Raw genomic sequence first — 16,278 nt, 5'->3', positions numbered from 1 at the left:
TTTATTGTGCGTTCCAATTAATATCAATCAAACTGCACTTGGTGTGTTTTAATTTAAGCCATAACAACTAAAAAAATACAGCTAACTAACACAAAAAAACCCACAATAAAAACATTTTTTTAAAGCGGAGTTATCTCATTTTGGTACCAAATGCTTCATATATGCTTTTATTATATTCTACGTTTAATATAACGTCTTTGCGTCACAACTAGTTTTGGCCAATCAGGATGCGTGGATTCCAAGCTCTTCCGGTATGCGCGTTCTTTCCCTTCCATCGGTCGAAGTGTGAAGCGGCGTGTGTTCGCTCGAGCACAGTGAAATTCTTCCTCTGTTGACACACATTGCGTGAAATCAAGGTGATAAAACACACGCTTTATATTGTTTTATGTAACTCACATGTCAGGGAAATGATATTTTATTGCAATCGTCTTGTTTTCATTGCAAATGAATCTGTCCATACGACCGGCATGCTAATCTGCTACACAGTCGTGAGTTGAGGTGGATGTGTTGGTGCTGTGATGGACACGCATCTCTCAGCTGGATTCAGATCAGTCATACTGTCCTCCTTCTATTAAAGCAGCTGTCAGTTGGCTGTGGTACAGATATTTCAGGATTTACTCGTCCAGAGAGGCGTATGTTTAACAGTGAATCAGGCCGGTCACTTTACACTCCATGTGGAGGCTATTTTGGGATCGTGGTGGGCTGTCCACTGTCAGTGAGCTCACTCTCGTGAAATGGCAACCAGACAGTTAGCAACTACACGTTATTAGGCATTTTAACAATGCAAAACATATTGCATTCGTAACAAAGCAAGACGGTAGTGACAGCACTCGAGCATGGCTCCTAAAAAGGTGTGGTAGCAGTAGAGCTGCATTGCTGGTTGTTGTTTGGTTAAATATGTAATGCATTTAAGTGAATGTTGTTTTCTCCACAGATGCCTCCAAAGAAGGGAGATGGACCAAAACAGCCGCCCCTGATTGGACGCTTTGGGACTTCGTTGAAAATTGGAATTGTTGGGCTGCCAAATGTGGGGTGGGTGTCACGTAGCTGCCATTTGGCTGTGTACCTCTGACTAGTAGTGTCAGATTTGTGCTGAACGGCAAACTGTCCTGCTATGTAATTGTTTATTTTTTGCATTAGAGACGAAGAGCTAATGTCAAAACATCATAACTCAAAACGATTCGTCTGTGATTTCAGAAAGTCAACGTTCTTCAATGTTCTGACTAAGAGTCAAGCAGCTGCGGAGAACTTTCCCTTCTGCACCATTGACCCGAATGAGAGCCGCGTGCCCATTCCAGACGAACGCTTTGACTTCCTGTGCGAGTACCACAAACCGGCCAGGTGTCCACTGCATGTCTGCATAATGGAATGATCAGAACCACAAGAAAACATCTGGAGCCAGAACTTAACCTCGCTTTCTCTCCAGTAAGGTTCCAGCGTTTCTGAACGTGGTGGATATTGCAGGCTTGGTGAAGGGTGCCCACGCGGGACAAGGTTTGGGAAACGCTTTTCTCTCTCACATCAGTGCCTGTGATGCCATCTTTCACATGACACGTGAGTACATCCCCTTTGTTTTGACCTGCAGAAAAGTTGAAGGGTTCCAGGGTTGCCTTCGTGGAGACGTTTTTAAACGGTCATTTTCAGTCCAGGAATTGTGTCTTTTTAATGAAAAGTCATTTCAAGGAGGTAGTAAATGAATGAAAACTTTTCCAGTTTTGCTATTCATAAACATTTTGCAATGTGTGTAGGAGCTTTTGAGGATGAAGACATCATTCACGTTGAGGGCTGTGTTGATCCGGTGAGGGATATGGAGATCATTCATGAGGAGCTGAGGATGAAAGATGAGGAGATGATCGCTTCAATCATAGACAAGCTTGAGAAAACCGCCGTCAGGGGAGGAGACAAAAAACTCAAACCTGAATATGTGAGGAAACTACATATCGCAGTGTCAAACATAGATTTCAAGCATTATTGGAGAATACCTGTCTTTTGTTTGATGTTGCCCTTTTCCTTCACTTTTCGGTTTCTTGTGCTTGCAGGACATCATGTGTAAAGTCAAGACATGGGTGGTCGATGACAAGAAACATGTCCGTTTTTGCCACGATTGGAATGACAAAGAGGTTAGAATGGTTTTTCTCTAAAAAAGTAGTTGTTTTTTTATTCAGGTTAAGATCATCTTTTCCTGTTTCAGATTGATGTCTTGAATAAGTATCTGTTGCTGACATCCAAGCCAATGATCTATTTAGTGAACCTCTCAGAGAAGGATTACATCAGGAAAAAGAATAAATGGTGAGACATGCATAGCTATGACTTTCTGTACTGCTCTTCTTTACATCCTTTAGAGCGTTGTGAAACGTTTGCTGTCTCCTCTTTCTTTCACAGGTTGGTGAAGATCAAGGAGTGGGTGGATGCTCATGATCCAGGTGCGCTGGTCATCCCGTTCAGTGGAGGATTTGAGAGCAAGCATCAGGACATGACCGATGAAGAACAACAGAAATATTGTGAGGAGAACAAAACACAAAGGTTGGCATTTAATCTTCTCTCTTAGAGCTGTATTCACCAAGAATGAATTGGAAATGCTGTTTAAGAACAAGGTTAATTAGATTATGCAAATCAGTGTAACCGTTTCGTGAATTTGTTTTTGGTTTCAGTGTTTTGACTAAGATCATCAAGAGCGGGTACGCTGGCTTACAGCTGGAGTATTTCTTCACCGCCGGACCGGACGAAGTGCGCGCGTGGACCGTCAGGGTGAGACTGACACACCGCTTTGAGCATCCATACGCCTGCCCTTCCGTTTCCTCAGCACCTCTAAACATACACGCGCATTTTTACCTTCCAGAAAGGCACCAAGGCCCCGCAGGCTGCTGGAAAGATCCACACAGACTTTGAGAAGGGATTCATTATGGCTGAAGTCATGAAGTATGCAGATTTTAAAGAGGAGGGCAGTGAAAACGCTGCTAAGGTGAGAATCTCTTGCTTTGAGGATTGCTGATGAGGTCAAACACCGAACTGATAATGTTGTGTTATCGCTCACAGGCTGCAGGGAAGTACAGACAACTGGGACGGAACTACACTGTGGAAGACGGTGACATCATCTTCTTCAAATTCAACACACCGAATCAGCCAAAGAAGAAATGATGTCACAGTGGAGTCAGATGGATGGACTATACAGCACGGCCTGTGGGCAGCATTATGTGGCAACTGTGGCGAGTCTCTACGTTTTTGGCTTTGGAACATTCAGAACACAATGGCACCACAGTGGTGTATGTTTTTTTTTATTGTATTAGTTTGGCTGATGGTTGAGATTAACATTACGGCTGCTCCGCTTACAAAAGCTGCATGTTACACATCAAATCAGGCTGTAAATAATAAAACACTTCCTCAGACCAAAGTGTGTTCATTTACATCGTTCTTTTTTTTACATGTCATACTACAATCATAAAGATACAATTGGCTGATATTTGAATTAAAGATCAAGTGTACATAATAATGTAGGTATGACCCTTGTATTGTTACAAGTTATTGTTTCTTAGTATGCTTGTTGAAATAGACTAGATGTGAATTTAGCCCAAAGCAGATATATTGGGCTGGCAGACTGAGGACCTCTCCACCAAACAAATCCCAATTTACCACCACAAAACCAGAGTTTAAAGGGACAGTTCACCCAAAAATGAAAATTCTGTTATCATTTACTCGCCCTCATGTAATTTCATACCTGTATAAATTACTTTGTTCTGCTGAACACAGAAAGATATTCGCAAGAATGTTAGTAATTTTCACTTCTGGGACATCATTGACTACCATAGTAGTAAAAATTCAATGGTAGTCAAATGTGCCCCAGATTGTTCTCCTAAATTCTTCAAAATATCTCATTTTGTGTTTAACAGAACAACAAATTCACAATCTTTTTTTCCTACTTTGGTAGTGGATGATGTCCCAGAGCTGAAAATGGCTAACATTCTTTCGAACATCTTTCTTTGTGTTTAACAGAACAATGATGACAGACTCAATGGTGAGTAAATGATGACAGAATTTTTGGTTAATTGAAAATCGGCAGTAGTTAGAAATTTGAAAGTGGTTAGACCAAATCATGTTAACATACGTGGCCCAAAACTTTTTTACATCTATTTTGAAATAACAAATTGCTAATTCACTTAGTTGAACTTTAGGTGCCTTTGAGGTTGCCACCCATTTACGTTTGACTAGTTTTTCAACTTCAAGTAAAGCTGAAACAAGTACTAGATACTGATGTTTTAAAAAAAACTTTTTTTTCCTACAAGTTACATACTTTTCTGAATTCTTCATTTTAATTAAACTAGATAGAAATGTTTCTAGGAACAATACTAATATTTACTAGTTTGAAGAAACAAAAAAGTATGTATTCCACTTAACACAGTAGATTTTGGTCACTGTAGTTGTGTGTGTTGAAGGTTCCTTAGGTTTACATGTACCTTGGGGAATGATGTCTACAATGGAATCATTTCCTTTACTATTATAGAAATCACGTTTTTTTAAACTTTATATGTGATATGACTTGCACTATGTTCTTTTTTGTATTGGATGTTCAAAATATGCATCTGTGCTTATGATAAACTTCATGTCCCCATCTTGCTCAGGTCTCACTGGAAGATCATCATCAGTGTGGCCTTCATGGTTAAAAAGAATAATAAACAAGAAAAGTGTAACATACATTAGAGACCTTTGTGGTATCTTCCTCTGATGTTTAGAGGCTAAACAAAACGAAAAATTCCTGTAATAAACCAAAGAGCCATTTTAGCTTATGTACAAACATACGTAAACGCAATATAATTTTAGTTCTATATTGCGTTTGCGGAACAGTGAAGAGATGAGCAGTTGAGGTGGTAGATCGATGATGATGATACGAGCTCTGAGGACATCCGGGGTCACATCTGTTTCCCCAAAGCGCTGTTTACACAGGTGGCTAAACCGACGCGTAAACTCAAGCAAACCGAAAATTACAAGTCAACATTACATTTCGCGGTGTCTAACCTTTGTCACGCTCTATTTTGTAAATTTGAGTGAAGTGTAACATAATTCCGCTTTTACACTTTAACATGAACATAAAACTAGCCTTTGCAGACAGCCGTGACATTTAAACGAGTGGAAAAACGTACAACATATTTGACGTTATGTTTAGTGCTGTGCTTTTATTGTAATGGCCGCGGGAGTTGCGACGGACTTCCTGCCATATGTGAACAATTCCAGCCCGATTTCCAAAGAGACTCCTCGTCTACGAGCAACAAACAGGAAACGCCTGTGCCGCGAATTTGACGGACGCGCAGCTCGACCACTCCATGTGCGGCGGGTCGAATCACACGGCCAATGGCGTCGTAGAAGAAAGGCGGGACTTCCGCTTACGCGACGCAAATTTCACTGGCACTCTCCGAAGCCCCACCTTTTGTGTTTCCCGCACCGTCAATCAAAAAATAAGAAAAAAATCGACCCGAATCTCCGATCACAACCCGCCTTTGATTAAAACAATCATGTTTGGAGTTTAAATGAACAGATAAAGCGCCGATTTTTTACCTTTTCACGCTATGACTGGTACGTAACACTTAGCCCGATCGAAGCACAGCGCCGCCGGTGAGTTTGGAGAACCATTAGCCAAGCGAGCTAGCTCAGTGTTTAATCTTTCTCAGCGGCGACGCTAACCGTTAGCCAGCTAGCCTTGACTTTAACAAAGTAAACATTTCTACCGAGCGTTGCTCGGGCAACGCCAAGAGCGCAAGAACCGCCCGATTCGTTTAAATTCCAGGCGGTTTGGTGGCTAATCTCCGCCTTTTTCGAGGTGGGAGTTCGGTGAGCATGAATTTGTTTTGAGTTTTTTCTCTCTCGCTGTCTCCGTAGCCCCAGAACAGCCAGCGAAACAGCAGGAAATGGCTGCCTTGGACGTGGACGGCAGTCAGAGCGACTTTCTGCAGCCCGCCAGCGGCGCCCAGGACCAGGTATTCGGTCCGCCCTAATTTTGCTTGCCCGATTCCCCGTCGCTGTCTCGCGGGGTGTTTTGGTGAAGTTCACACGTTTTAAAAATTGGGGGGAAACGTCGAACGCTTCCTGTGAGCCTTCGGCTTGTACGGCCACCCACTTTCTTACCCTTTTAAACCCGCCCATTGTGGGTCGGACAGACTCGCCACCGTCGCCTTGCCCGCTTTACCTGCGGTGATCCCGGGTCACCCCCACGATAGGGGAGGACCCCTCCGCCGGGATAAGCCTCCACCCCTGCCCGGTCTCTCGCAGATCCACAACAGCCCCACTGTTCACCCTGGAGTTGCTGCGTGCAAACACGAGCTCTTTGTGGGATTTTGGGGAATTAGATTTTGCTTTTTCAAATATTTTTCATTAATCTTTGTAAACAAATACAAAGATGTTAAAAGACGCCATGTTTGAGATTGAACAAAGAATTGAACCCAACCTAAAGTACCATTTTGAAATGATTGATTTTGCTTTTTTATTTCATTAAATCCCTACTGTTTATTACACTTGTTGCAAAATGAATGATGTGATTTTTCCATATCACCCCTCAGCAGACCACAGACCTCACGGGCATCCAGCTGACGGGCTCATCGGATCGCTGGGAAGTTCTGACACCTGTGAGCTCGGGTAAAGACGAGATGACGGTGGTGCAGATATCCAGCGGAGGACTTCTGGGCAGTAACGGGCAATACGTGGTGCCGCTACAGACTATGGCAGGGCAAACCCAGCCTGTTTTTGTTACAGCAGGGGTAGATGGCACCGGTGCCAACGGGGTGCAGTACCAGGTCATCCCCCAGCTCCAGGGGACAGACGGGGCGTCATTAAGCTATGCAGCAGCCACGGTGGACGGAGCCACGCTGGGCACAGACATCGCCATCCTTCCAGACGGAACTCAAGGAATCACTACGGCCACCAGCGCCAACGACCTCCAGGGCCTGCTGAGTCAAACGGGGCACGTACAGCATATTCCCACCGTCTCGTTGGCCGGCTCGGGGTTTGGTGCGCAGGGCCATGTCGTCGCCAACATGGGGCTGCCGGGCAATATCACGTTAGTGCCGATAAACAGCTTGAGTAACATGGATCTCGAGTCTCTGGGGTTGGCTGGTGCTCAGACCATAGCCACGAGCATTACAGCGGACGGCCAGCTCATCATGACCGGTCCCGCCTCCGCGACAAGCGAGAACCATGGTGAAAGCGCGGGCGGAAAATGCACGGAGCCGCTCAACGCCAACAATGCTAACTCCTTTGTGCCAACCACCACCTCTTCCGCAACGACGTCTCTGCCAGAGACGATAGATGGCACCGGGGTTCTCACGCAAGCTACCGCCGTGTCAGCTGGTCAGCATGATCCGTCCTATATCCAGCAGAACCACAACGCCGGCGGCGAGCAGGTGGTGCAGATTTTACCGGCGCAGGCGGCCGACGGTACGGCGCAGACACTACAAAGCGTGCAGCTGTTGAACGCTGGTACCTTTCTGATCCAAGCGCAAACCGTCTCTCCCACCGGGCAGATCCAGTGGCAGACCTTCCAGGTTCAGGGAGTCCAAAACCTGCAGAATCTGCAGCTGCCGGGTGCCGGCGGTGTCTCGTCCTCTCAGATAACCCTCGCCCCTGTGCAGACGCTTTCTCTCGGCCAGTCCGGGGCCACGGGGGCTGTCGGTCAGATCCCCAACCTTCAGACAGTCACGGTCAACTCTCTTGGTCAGTACCAGCAAGAAGAGAACCCAGAAGGCCATTCAGGTATGTGAAACAAGTCTTGAAACATCAATTGGTTATTTTCGTGTGTATAATATTTTCAGTGATGCTCTTTAAGCAAACATTGATTTGAGGTCTTGTGCACAGACCATAGACCCTTCTCTCATTTTGCAGATATCCAAATCAAAGAAGAACCGGAGTCAGACGACTGGTCTAATTCCACCCTGAACACCAGTGATTTGTCACATCTTCGCGTGCGGATGGTCGAGGATGATATGGAGGGGGCGGGGCAAGAGGGAAAGAGGCTGCGTAGGGTGGCCTGCACTTGCCCCAACTGCAAAGAGGCCGGAGGAAGGTATGTGCACTTGCTCGTCATTAAAGGGATAGTTCACCCAAAAATGAAAAATTCTGTCAGGAACGACTCGCTCTCCAGTTGTCTCCAAACCTGTATACATTTCTTTATTTGGTTGAACACAGAGAAAGATATTTGGACAAATGCTTGTAACCAAACAGTTATTGGACCCCCATTGACTAACATCGTAGGAAAAATGAGAATGGTAGTCAAAAGTGCCCCAGAACTGTTTGCTGTCCCACATTTTTCAAAGTATCTTCTTTTAAGTTCAAAAGAACCAAAAAATTAGTATTTTTTTCCTACTGTGGTGGTCAATGGTGACCCAGAACTGTTTGGTTACAAGCATTCGTCCAAATATCTTTCGTTGTGTTCAACTGGAGGGTGAGGAAATGAAGACAGAATTTTCATTTTTGGGTGAACTGTTCCTTTAAAAAAAGCACTTTGGTGTGCAAGGACATTTGACTTCATTTTGTACGTGTGTGCGCCCTCATTTCAGAGGTTCGGGTACGGGGAAGAAGAAACAACACATTTGTCACATCCCGGGGTGCGGTAAGGTGTACGGAAAGACGTCTCACCTCCGAGCTCACCTCCGCTGGCACTCGGGAGAGAGACCCTTCATTTGCTCATGGAGTTACTGTGGAAAGAGATTCACCCGCAGCGACGAGCTCCAGCGTCACCGCAGAACACACACAGGTACACGAAACATCTGTGAACGTTGGTTTCATCAGCGTGAACGTTGCCCTGCGCACATTTAAAAAGTTGTGTATGTTTTTCAGGAGAGAAGAAGTTTGTGTGTCCGGAGTGCTCCAAACGTTTCATGCGCAGCGACCATTTGGCCAAACACATTAAAACTCACCAGAACAAAAAAGGGCTAAACTCCAATGCTGGGGTGGGTCAGATGGAAGCGGGGGCCGCCCCCTCGGACACCATCATCACCGGGGGCGGAGCCACTCTCATCCTGACCAATCTGCAACAGGCCGGCACCCAGGACCTCCTTTCAAACTCCGACCTCCCGCTCCAGCTGGTCACTGTGTCTGCCAGTGAAGTTATGGAGTGACCAAAATCCCGCCCACTTTCACAGCTCGTCTGCTTTTCACTATCAATTTTTATATATATGATAAATATATATATATACATATATATATATATTATAAATATATATATTTTAAAAATGACTTATCCATTTATGTCCAATAGCAGTCTTTTGTACAAACAACAAGGCAAAAAAAACCCCAAGACATTAAAAGTGGTTCCAGTTGCATACACGTACAAGCAAGCATCTACGTGCTCATATGAACTCGCTCTTGTACACGTGAAAAGACGTACACGGAAATGCCTTATTTTGTATCATAATCTGTAGTATACGATGCTGGAGTTGCATGTGTTTTTACTTTTGCTCACGTATATGTTCAGGGGACGATGGTTTGAGAGAGTGTGATTGTTCCATGGATGTTATGGTACCCAGAATGTGTTCGAGTGAGTGGAGTGATGTCTGCTGCGAGGGAAAGTTACTCATGATCTGTCCATTTTATCCTCTCTTCCCTCTCAGCCGGCCTTCATCCGAACGTGTCTTCACTCTTTCATTCGATTTTTTTTATCATTGGATGTCATGTCAGCGCTCTTGGTCTTGTCCTCCGGATCATGTCTGAGGGCGGCGAATTCAAACAATCATGTAATAAACTTACTTTTCTCGTATCGTTCTTTTTGCTCTTCAGATTATTACCGAACATAACATTCATAGTGTCTGTTCCGTTTTCTTTGTTTTCTTCAGCCCCAAGCTGTTTATAGCCACAGTTTATGTAGTCTAATATTGATTGTGTTGTATGAAAGACTTCTCATTTTGATTACTTTTTAAACGTGTAAAATTTGATGTTACTTTTGTACAACTTTTTTCTTTAAATGGAACACGATTAAAGTCGGAAACCTTCCTATGACTATTCGTAACCAAATGTTTGTATTCAGTTTTTCCTCTTGATGTGTGTGCCAGTGATGCCTCAAAACTGTGCCTGTGTTTGAAGTGACACTTTCTGCAGAATAAGAGTTTTCAGTGTGCTTACAATGTCTTGATAACCTATACGTGGGTGCCTTTGGATTCCATAAAGCAATGTAGTTTAATACTGTGTGTGTTTAATATACAGTTTAAAAAAAAACAGTATGAATGGCAGTTCATTCGTCACAGAAATGTGAAATTAATAGTATACAAATATTGGGTGTATTTCGGGATCGAGACATATTTTCACTCCGAGATGACTGGAAAACTGCCAATCGATCTGAATTCACCATACAGTCTTAATTTGTGCCTGCAAATCAAAAAGTATGCTGTGTGCTGTATACAGTATGTACTTTAGCAACCGCAGGAAAGGTAGATTCATATTTTGCATGCCTTTAAGATGTTATATTGTTGGCCATGTTATATAGTTTACTGCCATCTATTGTGCTAAAAGAGCTTTTATTCAATTCATTTTATCATCCAAACCCTGCATGGGCACGTTGGCAGCAGCAGAGGGCAGTATGTCAGTAACTGTCATTTTCCATGCACATATCAGGGTTTTACTTAAAGGGACAGTTCACCCAAAAATGAAAATTCTGTCCTTATTTACTCACTCTCAAGTTGTTCCAAACCTGTAAAGATTCATCGGATCCGATGATCACAGAGGAAGATATTTGGACGAATGCTTGTAACCAAACAGTTCTGGGTCACCATTGACTACCACAGTAGAAAAAATATAATGGTTGTTAGAATTGCCCCAGAACTGTCCTATGTTCTTCAAAATATCTTCTTTTGTGTTCAACAGAACGAAGAAATTTATAAAGCAGTTTTTCCTACTTTAGTAGTCAATAGGGAGCCAAAGAGATGAGGTGTTTTTGTTTGCCAACCTGGGAGTTAGTGGCGCACGGCCTATGCATTTTTCCCATAGACTTTTGGAAAATCATAAAAAATAAGCTCTGTGTTTATCAAAGGGTTATGACACTTACACGTTTTGTCTATCAAGATAATCTTTACAAGTTGACACCACATTTGTTACTTTTGAAGCCGAAATACAATCGGCAGAAGTAAAAAGCTAACACAATGCTATCAACAGACTACACTTAAGGTCGCTCTATCAACGTCACCACCACCACCAAACCTCCGACAACTCTTTCAAACGTTATTAAAAATGTGTTCCCTGGTGCTCCGTGAATAAACCCACATCTACGATTTAAGAGATTTGTGCCCATGTTGCATTATTTGTGAGCTTTATATGCGCGATGACGTCTAACGTCCCCGCCAAAGGAAGTAGTCGCTTTTAGCAACTTGTTAGCAACCGCTGTTTTTAAGACACAATTGCCTGGTTTCACAGACAAGGCTTAAGGCTAGTCCCAGACTAAAATGAAGGTTTGAGCTCTCTTAACTGAAAATAAATTGCCCTGACATATCTTAAAATATGTCATTGCCATTGTTTTGTCTCAAGATGCACACCAGTAATATATTTTTTAAGGCATTTTAATATAAGCGACTTAAATATCCTAATTTAACTAAGGCATAGTCCTGGCTTAAGCTAAGCCTTGTCTGTGAAACCATGTCATAGAATAAAACGTGAAAATATTTAGAGGTTTTGTTTACCACAGACCTTATTTCAGGCGATTTACCAAAAACCCATTCAAAAAACCCATAGACTTTGGAGCGATGGATCCGTAAGTTCTCAAATGCTAACTCGCTTCCGGGTTTTGCATACAAAAATCCATCATCTCTGAGCCTCCCTATGGTGGTCAAGAACTGTTTGGTTACAAGCATTCTTCCAAATATCTTTCGTTGTGTTAATCAGAACAAAGAAATTTATACAGATTTGCAACAACTCGAGGGTGGCTAAATGAAGAGTTTTCATTTTTGGGTGTCCCGTCCCTTTAAACATGTGCACATCATACAGTTATACGTGTATACACTTTAAAGAGTACATAACTAGGGATTGTTAAGGTCCTACTTTGGTTTATGGAGTGTCCAGCAACAAGTTTATGTCCATAGAAGGTGTAAAAACACTATTATTTCATAATAATAGGCAGTTATTCTTACCTTACTTCTTGATGAATCGTTCTGCGATTCATCTGTCTAAGCCCCTCCTTTCCGCTAGCGTAGTCTGCTCTGATTGGTCAGCTGGTCTGCTGTGATTGGTCGACCGCGAATGAGGCTCACGAGCTACAGTGTTTGGAGGAAGAGTGAAGTTTTCGCGGGCAGTGCTAGCAAAACGTAGGCGGGGACTACATGTAGTGACGTGGACTTGGGACGACTCGTTTGCGTGATTCAGAGTCGACTCCCTTTTTTCCAAGCCAAAAACTTTGTTATTCATTCACCTTCGGATTTACAACTTGGCAGACTGCTTACTTTCAAACACGGCAACATTACACACCGCATGAAATGTCATTTTCACGATCTCATGTTATGTACTCTTTAAGCACGATGTGTATGCAAAGTTTTATACGGCCCAGCTAGCTCAGTCCCTTTAATTGAGGCTTAATTTAAAACGAGGCTTCAGGATGATGTTGATATTTTTTGTCTGGATTAAGCTCTAGAGATGTGTTTCATGAATGATTGTGCATCAGATCTGCACGGCACGATGTGTGCGAGTATCAGGTTATCCCACACTCAGGTTTCATGAACAGCAGGTGTGAGTTTCTTACACACAACGGCCATTGATCCTGTTGCCATAGTGACCTGAGCGACCCACTGGAGGGTTTCAGATTCCCACCGGAGACTCGCATGAGGTGATCAGTCAGATCTGCTGGAAGTCAATATTCAGATAAACAGTTGATTTGTGTGTGGATAGATGCTTGAAGAGATACTTTGACACATCTCAGCATGGCAGAAGGCGGCGTCCGTGTTCCTCTGGAGCAGGTGAAGGTGAGCGCCGTCTCAGACGAGCGAGTGGACTTTCTGAGGGAACAGGCCTTCACTGTTCTACGACTCAAAACGGACAAGTGGAACCGGTTTATTGGACTGGAGGAGAATCAGAGAGCTCTGCTGGACTTTCTGGACCAGAGCTGGCGAGAGTATCTGATTCTCTTCATGGGACCGGGAGGAACTCTGCATGCTGGAGACGAACAGGTGAGTATGTTCTCATCCTGGCCGCTGTGTGGAGCGATTCTTCTCCAAGTGTCTTTTTTCACGTTCTGTACACTGATCGGCTGTTTGGTGTACGAAATAAGTCCTCACTTGTTTCGAGTGCTTTCGCTTCTGAAAGCGCCACATCCGTCTTTTCCTCCCATAAGAGCTCCTCGTCCTGGAAGACCAAACTTCTGTGTGTCCTGAAGAAGAAAAAGGGGGTCGTCTCCAAAACCTCCTTTAGATCTCAGCTGTGGCTTGGAGAGGTTCCCGCACTACCCCTGGATTATACTCCTATCATCATCTCTCAGGTAAACAGAATGAAGAGGTCAGGTTTGGATATCGCAATGTCTTTCGGTCGTTCTCAGTGATGGTGTGTTCGCGCAGGTGTTTGTCTCGCTGATGGGATGTCCGTTAAATCAGCGTGTCTGGCCTCGAGTGGTTGGTCAGGACATTTGCAGACACCTGGAGCATCTGCGCAGTCAGGCGGTCACACTGAGAGGTCGAGCTCACGGTCAAATTCTGCTTCCTCTGCCGCTGTGTGTGGAGAGAAAAGACGAGCATCAGCTCAGGTATCATTCTGTGTGTGTCGCTCCATCATCCTCTCATCTCACATTGGACCTGTTCATGAAAGCGTGTGTGTGTGTGTGTAGCTCGGATTCGTGTCTGATCGACAGAACGCTATTGTACTCGATTGAGACCATGGTGATTCAGTGGTGTCAGCTGATGGGCTCCGTGCTGCAGCGGGACTCTTCTGAACTCCTGCGCGAGGGGGACCAGCGGGGTCCCACGGCGGAGCTCAGTTTCTGGGCCAAACAGAAAGACAATTTATTAGGAATCCAGAAACAGGTGGAGATGAAGTGCAGCATTACTTTCACTGTGTGTGCTTTCGTGTCAATTGTAAATGTCAGTGTTTATGGATTTAAAGGGATAGCTCACTCAAAAACGTAAATGTGGTCATTTTTTACTCATCCTTGTTTCGAATTGTTCTTTTTTTCTACAATGGGAGTGGATTGTAACCTCCTCAAGATTTAAAATGACAGTGTTTCTGATGCTCACTTGGTAGAGACGTGGGTTGAGACAAACACCCAGGGAACATACAGTACTGATATAAATAAATGGAAACCTTGCCTATGTATTTTGCCAAATACATAAATATATATGTATTCACAAAAAGCTAAAAAAGTCTAATTATTTGTTCTGAAGAACACAGAAAGCCACAGAGGGCTTGAATGACACAAGAGGTGGCTAAATAATGACTAACATTTTTAAGTGAGCTATTCCTTTAAGACATTTTATCATGTTTCTTGAAATGGGAAATGAAACTTTTGATTTTACACATTTTTCTGCAGTTCATCAAGATTTTCAAGGCACGCAAACTCTACGTAAACTTTGTTGGTGCCCGGTGTATTTTTCAGTGTTTAGTTAATTGAAAAACCTAGAAATTTAAAGAGGAAGTGTGCCATTTAATATATTTATTGGAGTGTAATTGAACCTAATTTTGTTTTTTTATGTGCAGCTTCATAACCCAAAGGTCGACCAGGTGCTGGAAATTTTACAGAGGATCAACAGCAGTTATTATTCACCTTTCTGTGCCATCATTCAAAAAATCAACCACGGTAAACACACACACAGGCTTTGGTTGACTATCCCCGTGGGGACAGTCCATAGGCGTAATGTTTTTATACTGTAGAAACTGTATATTCTATCCCCTATCCCTAACCCTACCCCTAAACCTAAAGATCATAGAACACTTTTTGCATTTTTAGATTTGTAAAAAATATTGTTCTGTACAATTTATTAGCTTTTTTGCCCATGAGGAGCTCAATTTTGGTCCCCACGGTGACACGAGTCCCCATGTGTTGGTGTGTATTCAGGTTTAGGTCCCCACCGGGATATACAAACATGAACGCACACACACACATACACACACACACGCACACACACACACACACACATACACACACTCTTTCACTTAACCTAAATGAGGATATATAGTGCATTATACATACATAACCATTCAAACGTTCATCTTCAGTGTGGTCAGTCTTTTTCAGAACTTTCAGAAATGTTCTCTTGTAATTTTACCAAGCAGCTTCTTGAGATGCTTTTTAAACACTATTGAAGGAGTTCACATCTATTTCTACATCTTATCGGCTGTTTTCTTATTAATCAGTCCAAGGCATCCATTTCAAAACCATTTTTATGAAAAAAAACATTGTGTAATTAAAGAAACTAATACGTTTGCACAAATACACCTTTCAGACATGAAGCGAATGCCTTCCATTCAAAAGGTTTGTAAAGTCAAGAGAAACATTTCATGACCCTAAACATTTCAACAGTAGTGTGCGTTTCTGTGATTTACGTTGTGTGTTGTGACTGTGGTTAAAGATCTGAACTGAAAGGTTGTAGTATACAGTACTGAACGTACTCCTGTTCTCTTATTGTACAGCGGTGGTGGAGGCGGAGGACATTGATCTTCACCTGCGTACGCTGCGTCGACTCATCTGTGCGTTTGAGGAGCGGAGCTTCAGTGATCTGGAGCCTCTGATCCCGGCTCTGTTTCACACACTCGCTCTCATCTGGACACATTCACACTTCTACTGTCATCCCAAACACATCGTCACACTGCTCAATGAGTTCTCCAACCTGCTCATCGACAAGGTGAATTTATTTCACGTTAGAAGTTAAACACACGGAGACTTCAGGATTTTCCGTAACGTGTGTGTGCGGTTGTGCAGGCGTCTCTGTATCTGATTCCTGAGGAGCTGTTTAAAATGGAGTTAGAGGAGGGGGTGGACCGGGTTCGGAAGGCCATCCAGGTGTTTTGGGTGTTCCAGCGGAGTTTCCAGCAGTACAGAGACAAGCTGACACCCGATGGACCCTACAGCCGCCCGGGACACACGGTCAAACCCTGGGACTTTCCATCTGAACTCGTCTTTCACAGCCATGACCGTATCATGGAGAGACTGCGCATGATTGAGGTGCGTCCGTGTGCGTGTAAAAGATCACGAATGAAAGTGTTAATCGAATGTATTTTAAAATAGTACGTTTATACTGGAGTTAAAATGCAAAGTACAATGGCAAACTTTCTGAAACGACAATCCACAGACTATAGACAAGATAGAATACAGTACGTACACAAAAATATACATATTTA

General features: G+C 43.5%; 3 protein-coding genes across 9 annotated transcripts in view; all 3 read left to right on the top strand.

The window, feature by feature from the left end:
* The first annotated feature begins 226 nt into the window (after window positions 1–226).
* On the top strand, window positions 227–3,391 carry ola1 (Obg-like ATPase 1). 2 transcript variants are annotated; one of them, XM_057337555.1, is made up of 11 exons: window positions 227–356; window positions 935–1,032; window positions 1,198–1,341; window positions 1,427–1,554; window positions 1,749–1,924; window positions 2,040–2,120; window positions 2,192–2,289; window positions 2,383–2,523; window positions 2,652–2,748; window positions 2,840–2,962; window positions 3,037–3,391. In XM_057337555.1, exons 2-11 carry the CDS (start codon window positions 935–937, stop codon window positions 3,136–3,138), a joined length of 1,188 nt encoding a protein of 395 aa, XP_057193538.1. In that variant the 5' UTR covers window positions 227–356; the 3' UTR covers window positions 3,139–3,391. The 2 variants fall into 2 exon arrangements, with proteins under 2 accessions (XP_057193538.1, XP_057193537.1); XM_057337554.1 differs by lacking the exon at window positions 227–356 and adding an exon at window positions 439–851.
* Window positions 3,392–4,948: 1,557 nt separating this feature from the next.
* On the top strand, window positions 4,949–10,133 carry sp3b (Sp3b transcription factor). 6 transcript variants are annotated; one of them, XM_057337548.1, is made up of 6 exons: window positions 4,949–5,565; window positions 5,869–5,966; window positions 6,549–7,734; window positions 7,837–8,044; window positions 8,538–8,734; window positions 8,818–10,133. In XM_057337548.1, exons 1-6 carry the CDS (start codon window positions 5,559–5,561, stop codon window positions 9,096–9,098), a joined length of 1,977 nt encoding a protein of 658 aa, XP_057193531.1. In that variant the 5' UTR covers window positions 4,949–5,558; the 3' UTR covers window positions 9,099–10,133. The 6 variants fall into 6 exon arrangements, with proteins under 6 accessions (XP_057193531.1, XP_057193536.1, XP_057193530.1 ...); XM_057337553.1 differs by having other exon boundaries at window positions 4,950–5,604; XM_057337547.1 differs by having other exon boundaries at window positions 4,954–5,565; window positions 6,546–7,734; window positions 8,818–10,132.
* A 5,573-nt stretch (window positions 10,134–15,706) lies between these two features.
* The window catches only part of LOC130556718 (dynein axonemal heavy chain 11-like), a 45,619-nt gene continuing 45,047 nt past the window's right edge, over window positions 15,707–16,278 (top strand). Inside the window, exon 1 of the mRNA XM_057337971.1 lies at window positions 15,707–16,102. Within this exon, the coding sequence (XP_057193954.1) occupies window positions 15,896–16,102 (207 nt within the window). The 5' untranslated portion in view covers window positions 15,707–15,895. The remainder of the gene's footprint in view (window positions 16,103–16,278) is intronic.

The sequence above is a fragment of the Triplophysa rosa genome, linkage group LG7, assembly GCF_024868665.1.
Source record: "Triplophysa rosa linkage group LG7, Trosa_1v2, whole genome shotgun sequence".
Taxonomy (NCBI): Eukaryota; Metazoa; Chordata; class Actinopteri; order Cypriniformes; family Nemacheilidae; genus Triplophysa; species Triplophysa rosa.
Note: the sequence above shows the minus strand (reverse complement) of the source record. Positions and strands in the feature narration are given on the sequence as shown.

What these genes read in the sequence shown, in the direction of transcription:
- ola1 (XM_057337554.1), top strand. An exon ending in GTTGGGCTGCCAAATGTGGG is followed by an intron (nt 1,033 to 1,197) that starts GTGGGTGTCACG and finishes CTGTGATTTCAG; the next exon opens with AAAGTCAACGTTCTTCAATG. An exon ending in GCAGTGAAAACGCTGCTAAG is followed by an intron (nt 2,963 to 3,036) that starts GTGAGAATCTCT and finishes TATCGCTCACAG; the next exon opens with GCTGCAGGGAAGTACAGACA.
- sp3b (XM_057337547.1), top strand. An exon ending in CCAGCGGCGCCCAGGACCAG is followed by an intron (nt 5,967 to 6,545) that starts GTATTCGGTCCG and finishes ATCACCCCTCAG; the next exon opens with CAGACCACAGACCTCACGGG. An exon ending in TGCAAAGAGGCCGGAGGAAG is followed by an intron (nt 8,045 to 8,537) that starts GTATGTGCACTT and finishes CCCTCATTTCAG; the next exon opens with AGGTTCGGGTACGGGGAAGA.